This window comes from Tachysurus vachellii, chromosome 14, assembly GCF_030014155.1.
Source record: "Tachysurus vachellii isolate PV-2020 chromosome 14, HZAU_Pvac_v1, whole genome shotgun sequence".
NCBI lineage: Eukaryota > Metazoa > Chordata > Actinopteri > Siluriformes > Bagridae > Tachysurus > Tachysurus vachellii.
In genome coordinates, this window is record NC_083473.1 from 6292134 (window position 1) to 6310124 (window position 17991).

At 38.4% G+C, this 17991-nt stretch overlaps 3 protein-coding genes across 3 annotated transcripts; 2 read left to right on the forward strand and 1 right to left on the reverse strand.

The window, feature by feature from the left end:
- Nucleotides 1–302: 302 nt before the first annotated feature.
- LOC132856843 (septin-8-A-like) lies at nucleotides 303–6588 on the forward strand. The gene is made up of 10 exons (XM_060886681.1): nucleotides 303–435; nucleotides 2618–2732; nucleotides 3069–3264; nucleotides 3804–3990; nucleotides 4558–4719; nucleotides 4809–4905; nucleotides 5369–5537; nucleotides 5693–5825; nucleotides 5953–6119; nucleotides 6360–6588. The coding sequence occupies exons 1-10, from the start codon at nucleotides 406–408 to the stop codon at nucleotides 6361–6363; spliced, it is 1260 nt and encodes a 419-aa protein (XP_060742664.1). The 5' UTR covers nucleotides 303–405; the 3' UTR covers nucleotides 6364–6588.
- Nucleotides 6589–9131: 2543 nt separating this feature from the next.
- ccng1 (cyclin G1) lies at nucleotides 9132–14002 on the forward strand. The gene is made up of 6 exons (XM_060886451.1): nucleotides 9132–9317; nucleotides 10672–10935; nucleotides 11331–11584; nucleotides 11694–11769; nucleotides 12099–12209; nucleotides 13030–14002. The coding sequence occupies exons 2-6, from the start codon at nucleotides 10672–10674 to the stop codon at nucleotides 13219–13221; spliced, it is 897 nt and encodes a 298-aa protein (XP_060742434.1). The 5' UTR covers nucleotides 9132–9317; the 3' UTR covers nucleotides 13222–14002.
- Nucleotides 13237–17742, reverse strand: nudcd2 (NudC domain containing 2). Its single transcript, XM_060886453.1, has 4 exons — nucleotides 17371–17742; nucleotides 15822–15870; nucleotides 15586–15737; nucleotides 13237–14480 (listed from the first exon to the last, which is right to left on the reverse strand). The coding sequence occupies exons 1-4, from the start codon at nucleotides 17557–17559 to the stop codon at nucleotides 14397–14399; spliced, it is 474 nt and encodes a 157-aa protein (XP_060742436.1). The 5' UTR covers nucleotides 17560–17742; the 3' UTR covers nucleotides 13237–14396.
- Between the last annotated feature and the right edge of the window lie 249 nt (nucleotides 17743–17991).

The following is a 17991-nucleotide window of genomic DNA, read 5'->3' on the forward strand; positions in this document are numbered from 1 at the left end:
AACCAATGCTGAGTCATCAAGAACCCTATTCATGCTAAAATGTAAGTTTTGTCTGAGTCCATGATTCTGACCAATCAGATTAGAGAATTCACCAGACAGCACTGTGTTTCAAAAAAAAAATTATCAGCATTTTCTAAGTCTGTTGAATAGTTAGTGAAGATAAAACACATGCAAGTAATCATCGATACGGAGTGTGTTCTCTGTGCACATCTCTACAGGCTAAAGCAGTAATTCCGTGCCAGGATGTTAGCATGCTCAGAGGATGGCATCTCAGCTCCACCAGCTGCATTTTAATGTGAAGGGGGAGTTTCTGTCAAGGGGCCCTGCTGAAAGTGTCAGAGAAAACTAAGTATCGGAGACCGAACAGATGAATCTGTAGACCTTCAGCTTCTCTTATAGATCAGAATGGCTGCTGTGGATGCAGAAACGTACCCTGTAAGTGTTGGTTTATTTACTCTGTATCGTCATGATCATTTGATCTGCAGATATATCCATGTGGCAAAACCTGAGAACATTTGTAAATACACAGAGACAAACAGTTTGGATGATTACTGTCTTTCTTCATATCACGTCGTTTGAATTTTCTTAGTTTAAAAATTTTTTTCCTTAGATGTTCAAAATAGTTTTTATCACTCGAGGATGTTTAGCTTTGTACAGTATTCACCAGACATTATAATACTCTCTTTGATCGTGTATGTATATAGAATACAGGGTTGCCAGATCCTGCAGTGTTTGTCAGCTACCATCACAACATTTTGAAAAAAGAGGAACTTGTGTATTTTCGAGAAAAGTGACAGTGTGTGTGTGTGTGTGTGTGTGGGGGGGGGGGGGGGGTGTCTATAAAGAGACCTTTATGTTGCTTGGGTGCGTATGTGTGTGTGCATTTGAGAGTTGTGTATCAGTGCCAGCGTGTGGAACGGACTGCTGTGTGAAACACTTTGCTTGTGTTTGGAGAGAAGCTGGCACTCTGAATGTGTCAGCGGGCTGCTTAGTGTTGGTTCTGGTCTTCTTTCTACAATGAGCCTCAGGTCTCCATTCAACCCTGTTTAAAACCTATCTTTATACTGTACATGATGCATAAAAAAACAATAATCAACTCTTCTTCATCTCTGGGTTTAAAAAAAAAAGAGGAAAGAATGTATCAAGATTTTATAGTTTATTTACAAAGATTGAATTTATTTAAGGGGGGCATGGTGGCTTACTGGTTAGCACGTTCGCCTCACACCTCCAGGGTTGGGGGTTCGATTCCTGCCTCCGCCTTGTATGTGGAGTTTGCATGTTCTCCCCGTGCCTCGGGGGTTTCCTCCGGGTACTCCGGTTTCCTCCCCCGGTCCAAAGACATGCATGGTAGGTTGATTGGCATCTCTGGAAAATTGTCCGTAGTGTGTGAATGAGAGTGTGTGTGTGCCCTGTGATGGGTTGGCACTCCGTCCAGGGTGTATCCTGCCTTGATGCCCGATGACGCCCGAGATAGGCACAGGCTCCCCGTGACCCGAGGTAGTTCAGATAAGCGGTAGAAAATGAGTGAATGTATTTATTTATTTATTTATTTATTATTTCATCTATCTATCTATCTATCTATCTATCTATCTATCTATCTATCTCTATTTCTGTTTGCTTTCTTGTTTATATTTACTTAATTGTTAGGTGCTTTACTCTTTGTTCATTGTCTTTTGTGTTGATGTTTGTTTATTATTGATTAGAATTTTTGTTTGTTTGTTTATATGTATGTAATCAGTTCCTTTGTGTTTTCATGCATAGATATTTGTTTTTGGTTAGTTTATTGTTTATTTGCTGGTTTATATGTACCTGTTTACTCTCCCACTCACTCATTTTCTACCGCTTATCCGAACTACCTCGGGTCACAGGGAGCCTGTGCCTATCTCAGGCGTCATCGGGCATCAAGGCAGGATACACCCTGGACGGAGTGCCAACCCATCACAGGGCACACACACACACTCTCATTCACTCACGCAATCACACACTACGGACAATTTTCCAGAGATGCCAATCAACCTACCATGCATGTCTTTGGACCGGGGGAGGAAACCGGAGTACCCGGAGGAAACCCCTGAGGCACGGGGAGAACATGCAAACTCCACACACACACAAGGCGGAGGCGGGAATCGAACCCCAAACCCTGGAGGTATGAGGCGAACGTGCTAACCGCTAAGCCACCGTGCCCCACTGTACCTGTTTATATGTTTGTTATTTGTTTGTTTGTTTGCTTGTTGTTTTGTATTCGGGTTTGTTTGTTAGTTGTTTGTTTGTACATACATAATGAAATATGCATAACATCAGACATGAAAACCTGAGCATCACTCTGTCACACACACACACACACACACACACTTTACTAGCACTAGCACTTTCTAGTGTTAGCAAAGTGTCACTGATGTTTTTTTTTCAGTTAGTGGTTTTATTAGATATACAATATAATATAATTATAAATGTATAATTTAGTGCATTTTTTATATTTGAAAGACTTTTTAACATTTGAAAGCATGTTGCTTTGATGCTACTATTCTTATGCCATTTTTTTGTGTTTAATCTGATCAGAACGAGCAGATGTTAGAATTTGGTGTAAAGTGTTTGAGTCATTTCTCTCACCACTCAGACTGAGGAAATGAGGACTCTGACACTTGGCGGCCATGTTGGATTTGACAGCCTCCCGGATCAGCTGGTTAGCAAATCAGTGTCTCAAGGCTTCTGCTTCAACATCCTCTGTGTCGGTGAGCAAGAACTCTCATATACTTTATATTTATCCAATATACAGATTCTGTGATCACTCAGAATTCCTTCTTAGAGTCATTTAACTTCGATTCACACATGACATGTTTCATTTTATTCATTATTCGCTATGCTACAGTAGCACACCTCCTTTTTTGTGTTCTTAATTCTCACATTCGACCTTATTACCTCTTTTGACCTCCTTACAACCAAACCCAATTACCAATCTCTCAAAAAATATATAAATAAAAAAACACACAACCAAAATGTGCTAAAATTACAAGATTAATGTCTGGTACAACTTTTGTGTAAAACCGTGAGGCATGCTTTCTTTTCAGGTGAAACCGGGATTGGAAAATCAACACTAATGAACACGTTGTTTAACACAATATTTGAAAATGAGGAGGCCAGTCACTATGAAAGCGGTGTGTATTTACACCCCAGGACATATGAGCTGCAGGAGAGCAACGTGGAGCTCAAGCTGACAATCGTCAACACCGTGGGGTTTGGTGACCAGGTCAATAAAGAAGAGAGGTTTGTGAAATGACGTATTTTAACACTCTGGACAATGAAGTGGGAATAAAGGCTAAGCATGTAGAAGGACATATTGTTTTAGGTTGCTAATCTTTTATACATTTCTACATGCTAATTTTTATTAAACAAAGGATTTAGCTTTCTAAGCAGTAGTCTTGTCTGTCAAGAAAGCAAATCTTTCCACATACATCAGATGTCACCAATCAACCAAGCCTTTTTTTTTTTTTTTTTTTTTTAAATCAGAGCTATGTAAGCTAACGTGGCTAACATAAAATCTTCATTCATATCAAGTTTCATGACACATTTACCTCAGGAAACAATGCTAAATATGGTTTCTTTTCACCCCAAGCTTGTATTTAAAGAAATATTCAGGCTAAACATATAGCATATGACGATCTGAGCATTCAATACCTGTTAGAAAGTAAAAGATAATGGTACATTGTGTTATAAATGTTTATAGCTTGTGAAGCTTTAAGTCTAAGCTCATAATTTTCAATGTTAAAATGATGTTATGTATTATAGATTTTTTTTTTCTGTAGCTATAAACCCATCACAGATTATATAGATTCCCAATTTGAGAATTTCCTCCAAGAGGAGCTGAAGATCAAACGTTCACTCTTTAACTACCACGACACGAGGATCCACGCCTGCCTGTACTTCATCACCCCGACAGGCCACTCGCTCAGATCCCTCGATCTGGTCACCATGAAGATGCTGGACAGTAAGGTAAGATTTATTCAGCTACAGCGCTTCTGCTGATTTGTGAACATAAGGACTGTATCGTATGCATGTATACATTTGTTTATTTGTTCATACTTATTTATTGTTTATATTTACTTTTTTTATGGTTCACTGTTTATTCGTCTGTTTACGTTTATTTCATGTTTGTTTATTATCGATTCATATTTTTGTTTGCTTATTATTTCCTTGGTGTTTTCAGGCATATTTTGTTTTTTTTTTTGCTTTTTTGTTTGCTGTTTTATATTTGTTTTTGTTGTGCTGTTGTTTTGTATTTGGGTTCATTGCTGGTTGTTTGTTTATACAAACATCATGAAATTTTCATAACGTCAGGCATGAAAACCTGGGCATCATTCTGTCCGCCCTACACACTTAACTAGCACTAGCACTTTCTAGTGTTAGCCAATTGACACTGAAAAAAGGTGTTTAATTAATTTATTTTTAATTACAGTTAGTGATATTAGTAGATATAGGGATGGTGAATTTGTATAGTATATCTGTCAGTATATCTGTCAGATCAGGGAATCAGTTTTTAATTACATTTCTGCTTGGTAGGTAAACATCATTCCCATTATCGCTAAAGCAGACACGATCTCCAAATCTGAGCTTCACAAATTCAAGATTAAGATCATGAGCGAGCTTGTGAGCAATGGCGTCCAGATTTATCAGTTCCCCACAGACGACGAAGCTGTAGCGGAAATCAACTCCTCCATGAACGTGAGTGAAACTCCACTTCAGAATGTTTTATAAACGGTTATTGTGTTTGTACCGCTGTTGTGTCGGAGTGTCCGATTTTTTTGTCACAGGCTCATTTGCCATTTGCTGTGGTGGGAAGTGGAGAGGAGGTTAAAGTGGGAAATAAGCAGGTTAGAGCCAGGCAGTACCCATGGGGAGTGGTACAGGGTGAGTACTGATACCATACACTGCTTTACAGTATTTAGCCATGGGATATGCTACGTCCCAGAATGCATTGCTTCACACTTTCAGAATCAATTCTAAATCTTTGGTGGTCATTTTAGTATAACTTTTCTTTCTTTCTTTCTTTCTTTCTTTCTTTCTTTCTTTCTTTCTTTCTTTCTTTCTTTCTTTCTTTCTTTCTTTTTCTATTTTCCATATTTAATTAGCTCTTAGAATTTTTTTTAAGAATTTCTTTATTTGTTGTCTTTTATTCCTAATTCATTTCTTATTCTTTCTTTTCTGTCTACTCTGATTATTCTTTCTTTCTTTCTTTCTTTCTTTCTTTCTTTCTTTCTTTCTTTCTTTCTTTCTTATTTCCTTCTTTCCTTCCTTCCATCTGCAGTACTATAGGTTGTAAAATAAAATGTAAGTAGAGTGTGTGTGTGTGTGTGTGTGTGTTCAAGCGCAGTGGAGAATGAGAGCCACTGTGATTTTGTAAAGCTGAGAGAGATGCTGATCCGGGTGAACATGGAGGACCTGCGGGAGCAGACACACGCACGTCATTATGAGCTCTACCGTCGCTGCAAACTAGAGGAAATGGGCTTCAAAGACCACGACGCTGACATGCAGCCCTTCAGGTACTGCTCACGGGTTGCCATGTCCTCTGCCTTTCATCCTTAGATCAGTGTTTCTCTTCACTTAATCCTCAAACCAAGGCATACTTGAGATGAGATATTAGAGAGAATTTTACTAGATTATTCACTAGACCTCTCAGATCTCTCATATCTCTCAGTCTGCAGGAAACATACGTGGCTAAGAGGAGAGAGTTTGTCGCAGAGCTGCAGCGCATGGAGGAGGACATGCGGCAGATGTTCGTCGTTAAAGTAAAGGAGACAGAGGCTGAGCTGAAGGAGAGAGAGAGAGAGGTCAGAGGTCATGGGTATTAATGAATCTAAACTTTAGCATACATCTTTATAATATTATCAGATTTAAATCTGCAGGATGGTGAATTTCTGTACGGTTCGTTTAGTGTTTTCTCGTGTGTTTGTGAAGCTGCATGAACGTTTCGAGCGTGTCAAGCGTATGCACCAGGAGGAGAAGAAGACTTTGGAGGAGAAGCGCAGAGAGCTAGAGGAGGAGATGAACTCCTTTAACAGGAGGAAGATGGCAGCTGAAACACTGCAGGCTCTCTCACTCCAGACCTCCAAAGACAAGAAAAGGTGAGTTCTTAAGTACACCACTTTGTCTCCCCTTGTGTGTGTGTGTGTGTGTGTGTGTGTTTGTGTGTGTGTGTGTGTGAAAGGCAAAAGGTAAAGAATTCTCAGAATAAAAAAATCACTCAGCCGTCTAACCCATCTAATCTTTAGCCTCTTCCTCTTCTTCCTTTAACTCAGAAGCTGCTGCAGCGTTTAACAGTCTGTATTTTTGCTGTCATTCAGTTTCTCTCTTTTCTTTTATAGCTGAAGGATTATCAGTTTTACATATTTATCAGGACAACATCATCTGATGGAGCTGCACCTTTCCTTCGTCTATAATAAAACACCTGCTCACAGCTCACCTGTAACTCCATCAGGAACTGATTTGATGGTATCACTTACACTGTGCACATAGTAGCTGTGACTACAGAGGGACTTTCTGTGTTGGGTCACTACACAGTCATCCAGTGTTACACACCATAACTCATCTCTCTCTCTCTCTCTCTCTCTCTCTCTCTCTCTCTCTCTCTCTCTCTCTATCTATCTCTCTCTCTCTCTATCTCTTTCTTTCTTTCTTTTTCTATTTTCCATATTTAATTAGCTCTTAGAATTTTACAAAAAAAATCTTTATTTGTTGTCTTTTATTCCTAATTCATTTCTTATTCTTTCTTTTCTGTCTACTCTGATTATTCTTTTTTGAAATCCTGCATTTTGCTCTTCTTTTTCTTTCTTTCTTTCTTTCTTTCTTTCTTTCTTTCTTTCTTTCTTTTATTCCTTCTTTCTTTCTTTCTTTCTTTCTTTCTTTCTTTCTTTCTTTCTTTCTTTCTTTCTTTCTTTCTTTCTTTTATTCCTTCTTTCTTTCTTTCTTTCTTTCTTTCTTTCTTTCTTTCTTTTATTCTTTCTTTCTTTTATTCTTTCTTTCTTTCTTTCTTTTATTCCTTCTTTCTTTCTTTCTTTCTTTCTTTCTTTCTTTCTTTCTTTTATTCCTTCTTTCTTTCTTTCTTTCTTTCTTTCTTTCTTTCTTTCTTTCTTTCTTTCTTTCTTTTATTCCTTCTTTATTTCTTTCTTTCTTTCTTTCTTTCTTTTATTCCTTCTTTCTTTCTTTCTTTCTTTCTTTCTTTCTTTCTTTCTTTCTTTCTTTCTTTTATTCCTTCTTTCTTTCTTTCTTTCTTTCTTTCTTTCTTTCTTTCTTTCTTTCTTTTATTCCTTCTTTCTTTCTTTCTTTCTTTCTTTCTTTCTTTCTTTCTTTCTTTCTTTCTTTCTTTCCTCATTCTTCACATTACTGATGATACTTCTTCTTCTTTATTTAACTGATAAAAATATCTTTATTACTTGTCATTCATTGCTTTATTCCTTGTTCTGTCTCTATTCTCTATATTGACTATTTTTTCTTAATTTTCTTTCTTTCTTTCTTTCTTTCTTTCTTTCTTTCTTTCTTTCTTTGAAACACTCATTTTAAGGTTGGTGACTATATAAAGCTGCATGGAATCAGAGCAGACTTTCTAATACACAGCCTTATTAAACGTGTTGCTTAAATAAATTCATCGGTTGTAATTGTAAATGGTCCGTTATTAATATTGAGTTTGATATTAACTGAGATACTAAATTATCTGTTACGCATCAGAATAAACTACTAGATGTTTCTTTCTGACATGTTAATGGTCTTGTATTGAGTAAAGCGTGTTTTATTATTTTATAAACCAGTGATATTGTACTGATAAATCATGTATTCAATTCTCAAATTAAATGCAGGTTTTATGTATAAATTTAACTGACTGTGCTTCAGAGCTACTATAGGATTTGTTTCTCAGAGCAAAGGGACAGTGTATTTGTAGTGCCATGTGGCCTTAAAGCAGCTGGAGAAGAGAGGCATTCTGGGACAATGAGTTTGGGTCAGATATTCATGGCTTGAGAAAATCATGAGGCTCTAAACGCATTCCGCTAAAATAGAAATATTAACTTTTTTAAAACTTTTACTTCAATTTGGTTGTTTATATATTAAAAAAATACACATCCAATTTCATTAACATTTCTAACGCACAAATATGGCAGATTATTTTAAATTGTTCATGAAAACCTGTTTCGATGCCTAAGATAAGGATTCTTCAGGTTGCATCGTAATTAACGTTTGTATAACATGCTATGGATTTATTATTTTTTTTTGCACTTAATATAAGCTAATAAAGATATAAGAGGAATACATTTTTAAAAGGTGGAATGTTCGCTTAGGGTAAAAAGAAAAAAAGAAAAAAGAAGACGACGAAGAAAACAGCAGAGGTTTCTTCCTAACACACATTTTAGCAAGATTTGAAATAAATGTTCGTGTTTAATGATCAGACTATCAAAGTTGTAACACGAGGTATTGTCAAATCATTTTGGGGTCAAAAATCTCAAGAACCATTTTGGTTTATAGAATCATTTTAGTTTGTAACTGATACCAAAAAATATTTGGTATTTAAAAAAAAAATAAATAAATTCTTTTTAATTTTTAATTTTTGTAATTTTTGTATTTCCCAGTAAACATTTATTCAGCACATAACAGTTTCAATTAATAAATAAAAAAAGACTTTATGGTGTTTACGGTGTTGATTCGACTTTGTGTTCATGTTCAAGTTTAAAGAAAGTTTGTATATTTGTAAGTATTGCTGCTTTTAGAATATTTAGACCTTAAGATTTACCAAAAAAAACACAAATGACCATCTGTTTCATCTTATTTTAGTACTAATCACTACACACATGATGTGTCTCCTCCATACAGTATGTTGTGATTAGTGTTATATTACTTTGGTAGTTTCTAGAACACACCATGGTAACGGCGATCATTTTACACTGATCTGCAATCAGTTCGACTGACACTCAAGCACTAAAAAGGCATCGGTTGTTGTAAGTAGGCGTGGCTTGTGAGTCTACAACGTGACACACCAATAAAAATGCAGTATGAAAGAACGCCCTTTTAACACCAACCAATGAAATGGTTCTAATGTTCACGACGCCCGTTGTCCGTGGACTATAAAAGGTCGACGCGGCTGCATGAGCAGCTGCCTGACACCAAGGGTCAGGGAGTGTGCTGGGCAGAAATTTAAATTACTAGCTTTAAACATACACTTTATAACATTTTCAATTTCCTTTCTTTAGCTCAAGCTTTTATTTAGCTTTTTTTTTTTTAATCTTATTAAATTATTTCTCGCGCTTCTGAAAGCCTGTACTATAAAAGAACCGAAGGTAAGTTCGCCATTTTGTATTTATGTTGACTTGCTAGCTCGAGTTTCTCGCTATCTTTTACGCTTAAAACGTTAACGGTGCATCGGTGCGGTGTTTCATGATTTGTGTCGTACAAAAGATTGTGTAGGTTTTTATTATCGTCTAAATTCTTATTAAACGTCATTTATTATTGACGTAAAGCAAAAAAAGACTTTTGTAAGAAGTGTAAAAGTTTCTAAACAATGTAAAGGTGTATAACTCATGTTTTAATGTGTATTGTGTACATGTGTATAACTCAGTTTAAATGCGCTTTTTATTAGTTTGTAAATACCCTTCCATATGTTAAAGGTCAAGCTGTATCGTATCCTGAGCATGTCCAGACATAACACCCGAAGCGGTGATTTCATTTCTTCCCACCCGTATTCCGACACGTCCCGCCTCCCTTTCTCGAATCGCCTAGACGCATTCAGCGCTTTCGTTATGATTGGCTAGCTCTTCACTCAATCTGCATAATTAGGAACGACCAGCCAATCCTCGTGTAGGATTTAGCCCTTGCCATAATACGGTTGGGAAAAAATCCTTGATTAACAGCAACCAATATGGATGACTGGCCTCCATATTCTGTGTTGTACACACTGTATAATTTAACAAGGATGAATGAATTACTGTAGTTTGATTAAACGTCTCACTGACTTTCAACCCATACGTGATTGATCGCATGTGTATATTAATTCACTTAACTTTTCAGTCTTAAAGGTGCAATAGTCTATAACTAGTAACTATACAAAATATATAGCTATAATAAACAAATGGATTCAGCCAAAGGCTTGGCAAACGTTTTAGTTTTTGTCAGTCATATTTGCCACTTGGTAAGCCAATTGTGATCCTTCACCATGATGGGTGTGAATGAGGGCTTGAGCTCAAGAATTTCTCATTTTTGTCACTCAGCCATCAAATCCTTGCTTGCCCCCATGATTATTACTCTAATTTTCACTAATGTGTCTTTTTTAATGTAATTATAAACTGAGACATTGACTTCTCCAACATTTCAGCTGATTTAAAGCTGCATGATGTGCTGTTCTATTTCATGGTGGTAACAAGCTGTGCTGGTGATTTTCCTGCAACAGCACGAGTGATTCACTCCTTTTACACATTAGCGAAGTTGTAAAATCTGTGGTGCTTTAAATAGACATGATCATAAAGGTACTGACATTTTCAAAGGAACAAATGTATGGTCTGTAACATGGGCTTAAACCTATTGTATGACCTTTAAATGTAGAATTACTTGTACTTTCAAGCTGACTAGTATTTAATAAAAAAAGGTTTATGCGTACATGACCCTGATGGATGATATGAAGGTTTTCTTTGTGTTTAGATGATTGAGACAGTGAGTGGTGCAGAAGGTCTGCCATTTGTACTCCAGCTGAAAGCTCTTCTAGAGCAGGAGGTCCGGTGTCAACCTAAACCGTGTGGCCTCCGTGTCCTGGAGTCGGCCCACGACAACGGTATGAGGATGACCTCGAAGATGAGGGACTTTGAGGTGAAAGATCTTCTTTCTCTGACTTGCTTTTTTGGGTTCAGCGCTGAGACGTTCGCCCTCGCTGTGAGCCTCCTGGATCGCTTTTTGTCTGCGATGAAGGTATGACTCAGGTTGGAGATACAAGATGTTTACACTGTGTAGGGATTTTTTTATTTATTTTTTTTCTTTTCTCTTTCTCTCTCTCGAAACCACCTTCCACAGTACATATTTGGAGGTTATACCTGTACGTGTATTAACGTTTTGTTTGTTCTGTAAAGTTGCTTTGAGACCATGCTAATTGGTAAAAGCGCTATACAAATACATTTGAATTGCCCTTTTATTCTAGGGCAAAGCAAACAGACAGCCAAATGTCTCTGCTTCTCAATTTCAAGTGGGATGAGGAACACGTTTGTTTTGGCTAAACCTTTGTAATGTTTTCAGTTTAGATCATGATCCATGAGTTACCTGACCTTTGTGCTTGTGTAAAACTGGAGTTTAATTTCTCTTGTTCACAGATCCAGCCCAAGCACCTGTCCTGTGTTGGCCTTTGCTGCTTCTACATTGCTGTGAAGACCTCTGAAGAGGAGAAGAACGTCCCTCTGGCTAGCGATCTGATCCGAATCAGCCAGAACCGCTTCACTGTTTCGGACATGATGAGGATGGAGAAGATAATTCTGGAAAAGCTCTACTGGAAGGTTAAAGGTCCAACAGCGCTGCATTTTGTCCGACTGTTTCACAGCTACATACAGGAGAAAGTGGATGCTGACAGGTGAACAAAACGGCCACTTTCTGTATTTACTGTATTAGGCACAGTGTAATTCTGTACTTTTAAATTCCAGATGATTCAGTGTTAATGACTCTGATCTCCCACAACACAGTAAAAAGATTCTTATCGAGAGACTTGAGGCTCAACTGAAGGCCTGCCACTGCTCCTTTGCCTTCACAAAGCTAAGGGTGAGTAAGGGTATACTCTGAAATTTGCAAGAAACCAAACAGTAATTAATGACTAAACGTCATTGCATGTATTGTGTAATGAGTCACTCCATAAAGCCATTTGTACATTTCATACATTTAACTATTTATAACTGGGAATTAATATTCAACACTTGCTTTCCTCCTAAATGGTTCCTTCCCATTACAAGTGGCACCTAAGGAGAATAGTGGCTCAGATTTATCTAGAAATGACACTTTACAAATCAAGTTGCATTGAAGTGACTTTTTTTTTTTTTTCTTTTTTCCCCTCTCTTCCCTGAATAAAAATTTTTTTCCCCCCCTAAAATCAGCCTTCATTGGTGGCGCTGGCTCTGCTAGCTCTTGAGGTTGAGGAGCAGCATGAGTTCGAGGCAGTACAAGCTCTGAGAGATGCAGTGAAGGATCTTCAGCGCCAGCTGTCAGTAAGTAGTGTTTGTGTGTACATGTTGTTATGTACAAGAAAAGCAAAATGCTTCGAAAGAGGAGAAGGAGGTATGGTCACAAAGTCTTGTGTACATGTTGTAGTAAAAAAAAAAGTAATGTCCAACACTGTTTAAACTCAGTGGCCATTGCCTGAAGACCCAGCAGGGTCGACACGTTGCTTTTTAAACAAATTAATAAATATGGGAGTTTAAACAGTGGTGTGGACTTTTTTTATTTTTTTTTTTTTTTAAAAACTTTAGCAGTTTCTCTTGTCCTGCACCTGCCAGAAAGTGGGATGTGCACACAATTACTTATTTAACAGATTGTGTACATGTTGTGCCATTACAACTTCAGCCTCCAGGTTTAGTCATTCAGCTGTATCTAACTCCTTTTGTTGCAGTCTGGATAGTAAATAAATGTAAACCATTAGAAGCTGTAAGTACATGCATTATTAAAATCTTTGCCCTCATGTGCAAAATCTTCATCCATGTTGTGTGTGTGATGTTCACAGCTGTGTTTGGCAGCACAGACAAGTGCATATGGTCAACTTGTGAATGCTTATGTAGACCATATAGGACTACTCGAAGGTGTGAATTACAGGCAAATCACCTTGCTTAATTTATTTTTACATTAGCATTACATTACACACCCCCTGTTTGTCCTATGTCAATACTGTGTGATTGCTTTTAATCTAAGCCCTCAATCATTACACCTCGTAGCTACTGCTCAGCTAAATATTGACCATGACTAAGAGTTTTGTTCACTTGAATACAAAGAGGTATGATCTAAAAGGTTCCCATTTGGTGTTTCTTCCTATAGATTAAAGATGGGGACCTGGTGTGTGTGAGGGAGCTCATCTCCAAGTGCCTGACTGATTATTCTTCCACCAAGTGCTGGAAGCCCAACAGCCAGAGACTGCGCTGGATCATCTCAGGACGAACAGCTCGACAGCTGAAGCACAGTTACTACAAGATCGCTCATTTACCCACAATCCCTGAATCTGCCTTTTAAAATCTGCAGTGTGGCTTTTTTTTTTTTTTTTTTTCCCTTCCCCCTTTTATTGTCCTCTTTAATTTCTGACTAATGTACTGTTTTGATATTGGCTTCTAGACAGAATGTCTGTATCAAGTGTGAAGATCTGTACGGAAACTTTTTTTTTTTAAACTTTATTTTTCTATGAGCTTGCAAATATTTGACTTTGGAAAACTCTAGTCAAGTTTTTTGATGGCCCTCAGCCAGAGAAGGTTGTAACTCCAGTGGTTTGACCGGCTCAAGGGTGTGTATGTGGCCTGCTCATTTAAATCGGTGCCTGATTGCGCTGGTTGTTTAAAGCAGTTGAAAGTATTGAACCGCCTAGGTCCTCAGTCCACTATGTGGAAGAGGAGGGAGAAGGGTTTTGTGATAAAACGAACATCAGAGGAACCAAGAAATCGGCCCAAAGCCCTTAACTCCCACCCTAGGTTGTTACTGTCCTCTAGCACACTCCTGCCCAAGGTGATTATATAGAAGTTCCTTTTCTTTTTAACTGCTGTTTTGTTCAGCAGCGGTTAGTTAACGTGATCCATCACTAAACGCTAATACGACTGACCTTTTGATTTTGTAGGTCAGGGTTTAAAATTAAACTACATGGATGAGGTCTAATGGCTTAAATTGTTAATCAGGACAAAAGTCGTTGTTTTCTCAAGGGTACTAACAGACAATTGAGTTGATTTAAATGTTATTTGATTTGACCAAATTAATGAGTGGTACCCTGAACATGGACCTTTCAATAAAACACTTATTGAAACGCTAACTTTGCTCACTTGTCCTTTTTTTTTTTTTTTTTTTTTCACTCATCTGATTTGCTCACCAATGACAAGTGTCCACACACTGTGGTCCTGTCAATAATAAATACACCATGTTGCCAAATTCTTCACTAGACTGTGAGGGCTTGAAATAATGAGGAGGAAAATGGTACCTTTTACTTGGATCTGTATTATGGGCCCAAAGACTTTGAGAGACTTTACATTTTGGCTTTAAAACAATCCGTGAACATTTTATATTTTAAGTATGCAGCAGAGTTGGGTAGAGAATCGCACATCTCTTAACACTGGCTTTCAGAGATCGTGCACCCCACCTTTAATATCCAATTGAGCACAAAAAAAAACCTGCAGACTTTACAAAGTCTTATTCTCCTGAATTATAAGTTACTTCTGTAAACTGCTGAAATCCGGTCCACCGCCATGGAAGTTTCCAGAGATTTCTGCCCCACTGAAGTCAAACCCTGGATTCTGTAAGAGACCAGAGAGAACACACGGGTCTTTAATCTGATTCCCACAATCCTCCTGAAGAACATCATTCACCTGTCAATGATGACAATGTCAAATTAATTGAAGTTCGACATTACTGTTACTCTCAGATGGGAAAGTCCAGTGTAACTGCAGCGAATATATAATACTCAGAATATTACAGATAAGTCATGCCATTAAACCCCTCTGTCAAATTGTGTAGGTTCTTGTGCCACCAAAACAGCTCTGACCCTTTGAGGCGTAGATTCTACAACAGCAAATCCTGTATGCTGTGAGGAGGAGCCTCCATGGATCGAACTTGTTTGACCTGCACGTCTTACTGATTCTCGGTCGAATTGAGATCTGAGGATGTCGACTAAACACCTTTGTCGTGTTCCTCAGGTCGTTCCTGGACACGTTATCCTGCCTCTTACAATATGAAATACTGTTACCATTAAGAGATTTACTTGGTAACAATGTTTAGGTAGGTGACACGTCAGAGGAACATCCACATGTGTTCCAGGACTCAATGTTTTTCAGCAGAAGGCATCCTTGTGCATATCGTCCCCAGGTAAGTGCACCGGGGCATCCACGTGATGTAAAACAAAACATGTTTCATTAGTTAGTCTGATGCTCACACACCAGTTGTAGGTGATTTCAGTGGTGGACACGGGTCAGCATGGACACACCGACTGTTCTGCAGCTACACAACTAACTGTCCTAACACCTTTCTATCAGATCCAGCATTAACTTTTTCAGCAATCTGTGCTTAAGTAGCTATTCTGTCAGAGCAGACCAGACTGCTAACCTTTGCTCTGCATGTGCGCCATCGATCACTCGCCTCCCATGTGAACCCTTCCAATGGTTCATTTGTGGTAGGTACCAAACCACTGCATACAAGAACACCAGACACCAAACCTGATGTCTTGGAGATGCTCTGACCCAATCCCACCCCTTTAGAGGCACCATAATGTTATGGCAGTTTATACTATCTGAATATATAAAACTCTAACATATAAGGATTACTTTTTACAGAATTCTGGATCTGCCCTCAGACACAGGGCTGTGAAACACTGGGGGTAAATAAGTGAAGGTTTGGGTGAGGTACCTCTCTCTGGAACCTCTCCAGGGTGAGTTTCCTCTGCATCTGGTCTTGCAGCCATGGGTCAGCGGCGTACTGCTCCTCTAACAGCGACGTCCAACAGTTCCCCGCATCGCGGTTTGTCTTCATCAGAATGATCCTGATCAGCTTTTTGTCCTCTTTGAACCATTAAAAAGTCTTGATTAAGTACTTTCTTGGATTAACATATGCACTTAAGACTTTAGCGAAAAAAAAAAATTCACCAAGTGTCCATGTGGCTTCATCACCCACCGTTGACCCGAACAACTTCCCCTGTGGTAGGAAAAAAAGGAGCCAAATTTGACAAATGCATCAACCTAATTTCCGACACACAGCATCTCCAATGATGTCAGCAGTACTTCTGTGTTTCTGTTAATATCAGTTCTTACATGACTAGATCAGTGTCTCCAGTTTGATCCTGTGTAGACAAGATGGTCAAGGTTTATTGATTTAGATGTGTTTTGGGAATTTGCAGGCTAATTCTAGCAGCATACACATTGGCTTTATATGGGTTTGGACATTGGCAGGTTGGTTTGAGCTAGTCAGGTTGGTCCTCGCAGGTATATTTTGATGGTTTTTATACGAGTTTAGACATGTTCAGGTTGGTTCTAGCTGATCAGGTTACTTCTAGCAGCTTATATGATGGTTTTAGAGGGTTTAGACATTTTACAGTTGGCTCTAGATAGTCAGGTAAGTCCTAGCAGGTCTTATTTGGCTGTTTTAGAAGGGCTTGAACATTTACTGTTGGTTCTAGCTGGTCATGTTGCTTCTAACAGCTTAACTGATGGTTTTAGAGGTTTGGACATTCACAGGTTGGTTCTAGCTGGTCATATTGCTTCTAGCAGCTTATCTGATGGTTTTATATGGGGTCTGGACATTTACAGGTTGGCTTTAGCTGGTTATGTTGCTTCTAGCAGCTAATCTGATGGTTTTATAGGGAGATTTGGACATTTACAGGTTGGCTTTAGCTGGTCATATTGGTGTTAGCAGCTCATATGATGGTTTTATATGTGGTCTGGACATTTACAGGTTGGCTTTAGCTGGTCATATTGGTGTTAGCAGCTCATATGATGGTTTTATATGTGGTCTGGACATTTACAGGTTGGCTTTAGCTGGTTATGTTGCTTCTAGCAGCAAATCTGATGGTTTTATATGGGGTTTGGACATTTACATGTTGGCTTTAGCTGGTTATGTTGCTTCTAGCAGCAAATCTGATGGTTTTATATGGGGTTTGGACATTTACATGTTGGCTTTAGCTAGTCATATTGGTGTTAGCAGCTCATATGATGGTTTTATATGTGGTCTGGACATTTACAGGTTGGCTTTAGCTGGTTATGTTGCTTCTAGCAGCAAATCTGATGGTTTTATATGGGGTTTGGACATTTACATGTTGGCTTTAGCTGGTTATGTTGCTTCTAGCAGCAAATCTGATGGTTTTATATGGGGTTTGGACATTTACATGTTGGCTTTAGCTGGTCATATTGGTGTTAGCAGCTCATATGATAGTTTTATATGTGGTCTGGACATTTACATGTTGGCTTTAGCTGGTCAGGAATGAAGGAAAACTGGCATACCAACTGGACCAGGCTTAAACATCATGGCATACCAACTGGACCAGGCTTAAACATCATGTTCAACATGCTAGTAAACCTCTAAGTAACCATCTTAGGCTGGTCTAAGCTGTTTTCTCTAAGCATGAGTTTTAAATCCTCCCTCTTTACAAACTACCCGGAGGTGAAATTTGACAGTTGTTTTTAACAATATTAAACTTACCTTGAAGATTTCCTTTCCTTTCACCACGAGCTCTATATGTTTGGTGCCCAGGCTGCACTTGATGTCTTTGCTAGATGTTCCAGGAGGAACATTAACCTCTATAAACACCTCTTCCATGGTCTGGTACCATGAACCCCAGGGAGTTTGGCACAGAGCCGCTCCGCTCCTCTCCTCAAAGTGCACAGACATGTTCTCTTCCTGAGGAGAGCTGTTTAATCACATACACTAACAGTCAGTGTCCGGTTCTCCTGGCAGTGTTTATAAACACACGTGTGCACAGAGGGAATTAATCCTCACTGGCGTTTTAGAAACACAACCATGGACAAGTGACGACAGTTCTATCATGTTCTCGCTTGTTGTGGCAGTTTCTCTTCTTCTACACAATAAAATCAGCAGCAGCTCCAAGACTCCACACCGCCACCTGGTGTCAGCCTGCGGGATAGGATTCTTTATCTATCTATCTATCTATCTATCTATCTATCTATCTATCTATCTATCTATCTATCTATCTATCTATCTATCTATATTACAAAACATGAAATTGGATAATTATATTTAAATACGTTAATTAATGAATGAATTTAAATTTATGATAAAATCTTCGAAATACACTAACTAACT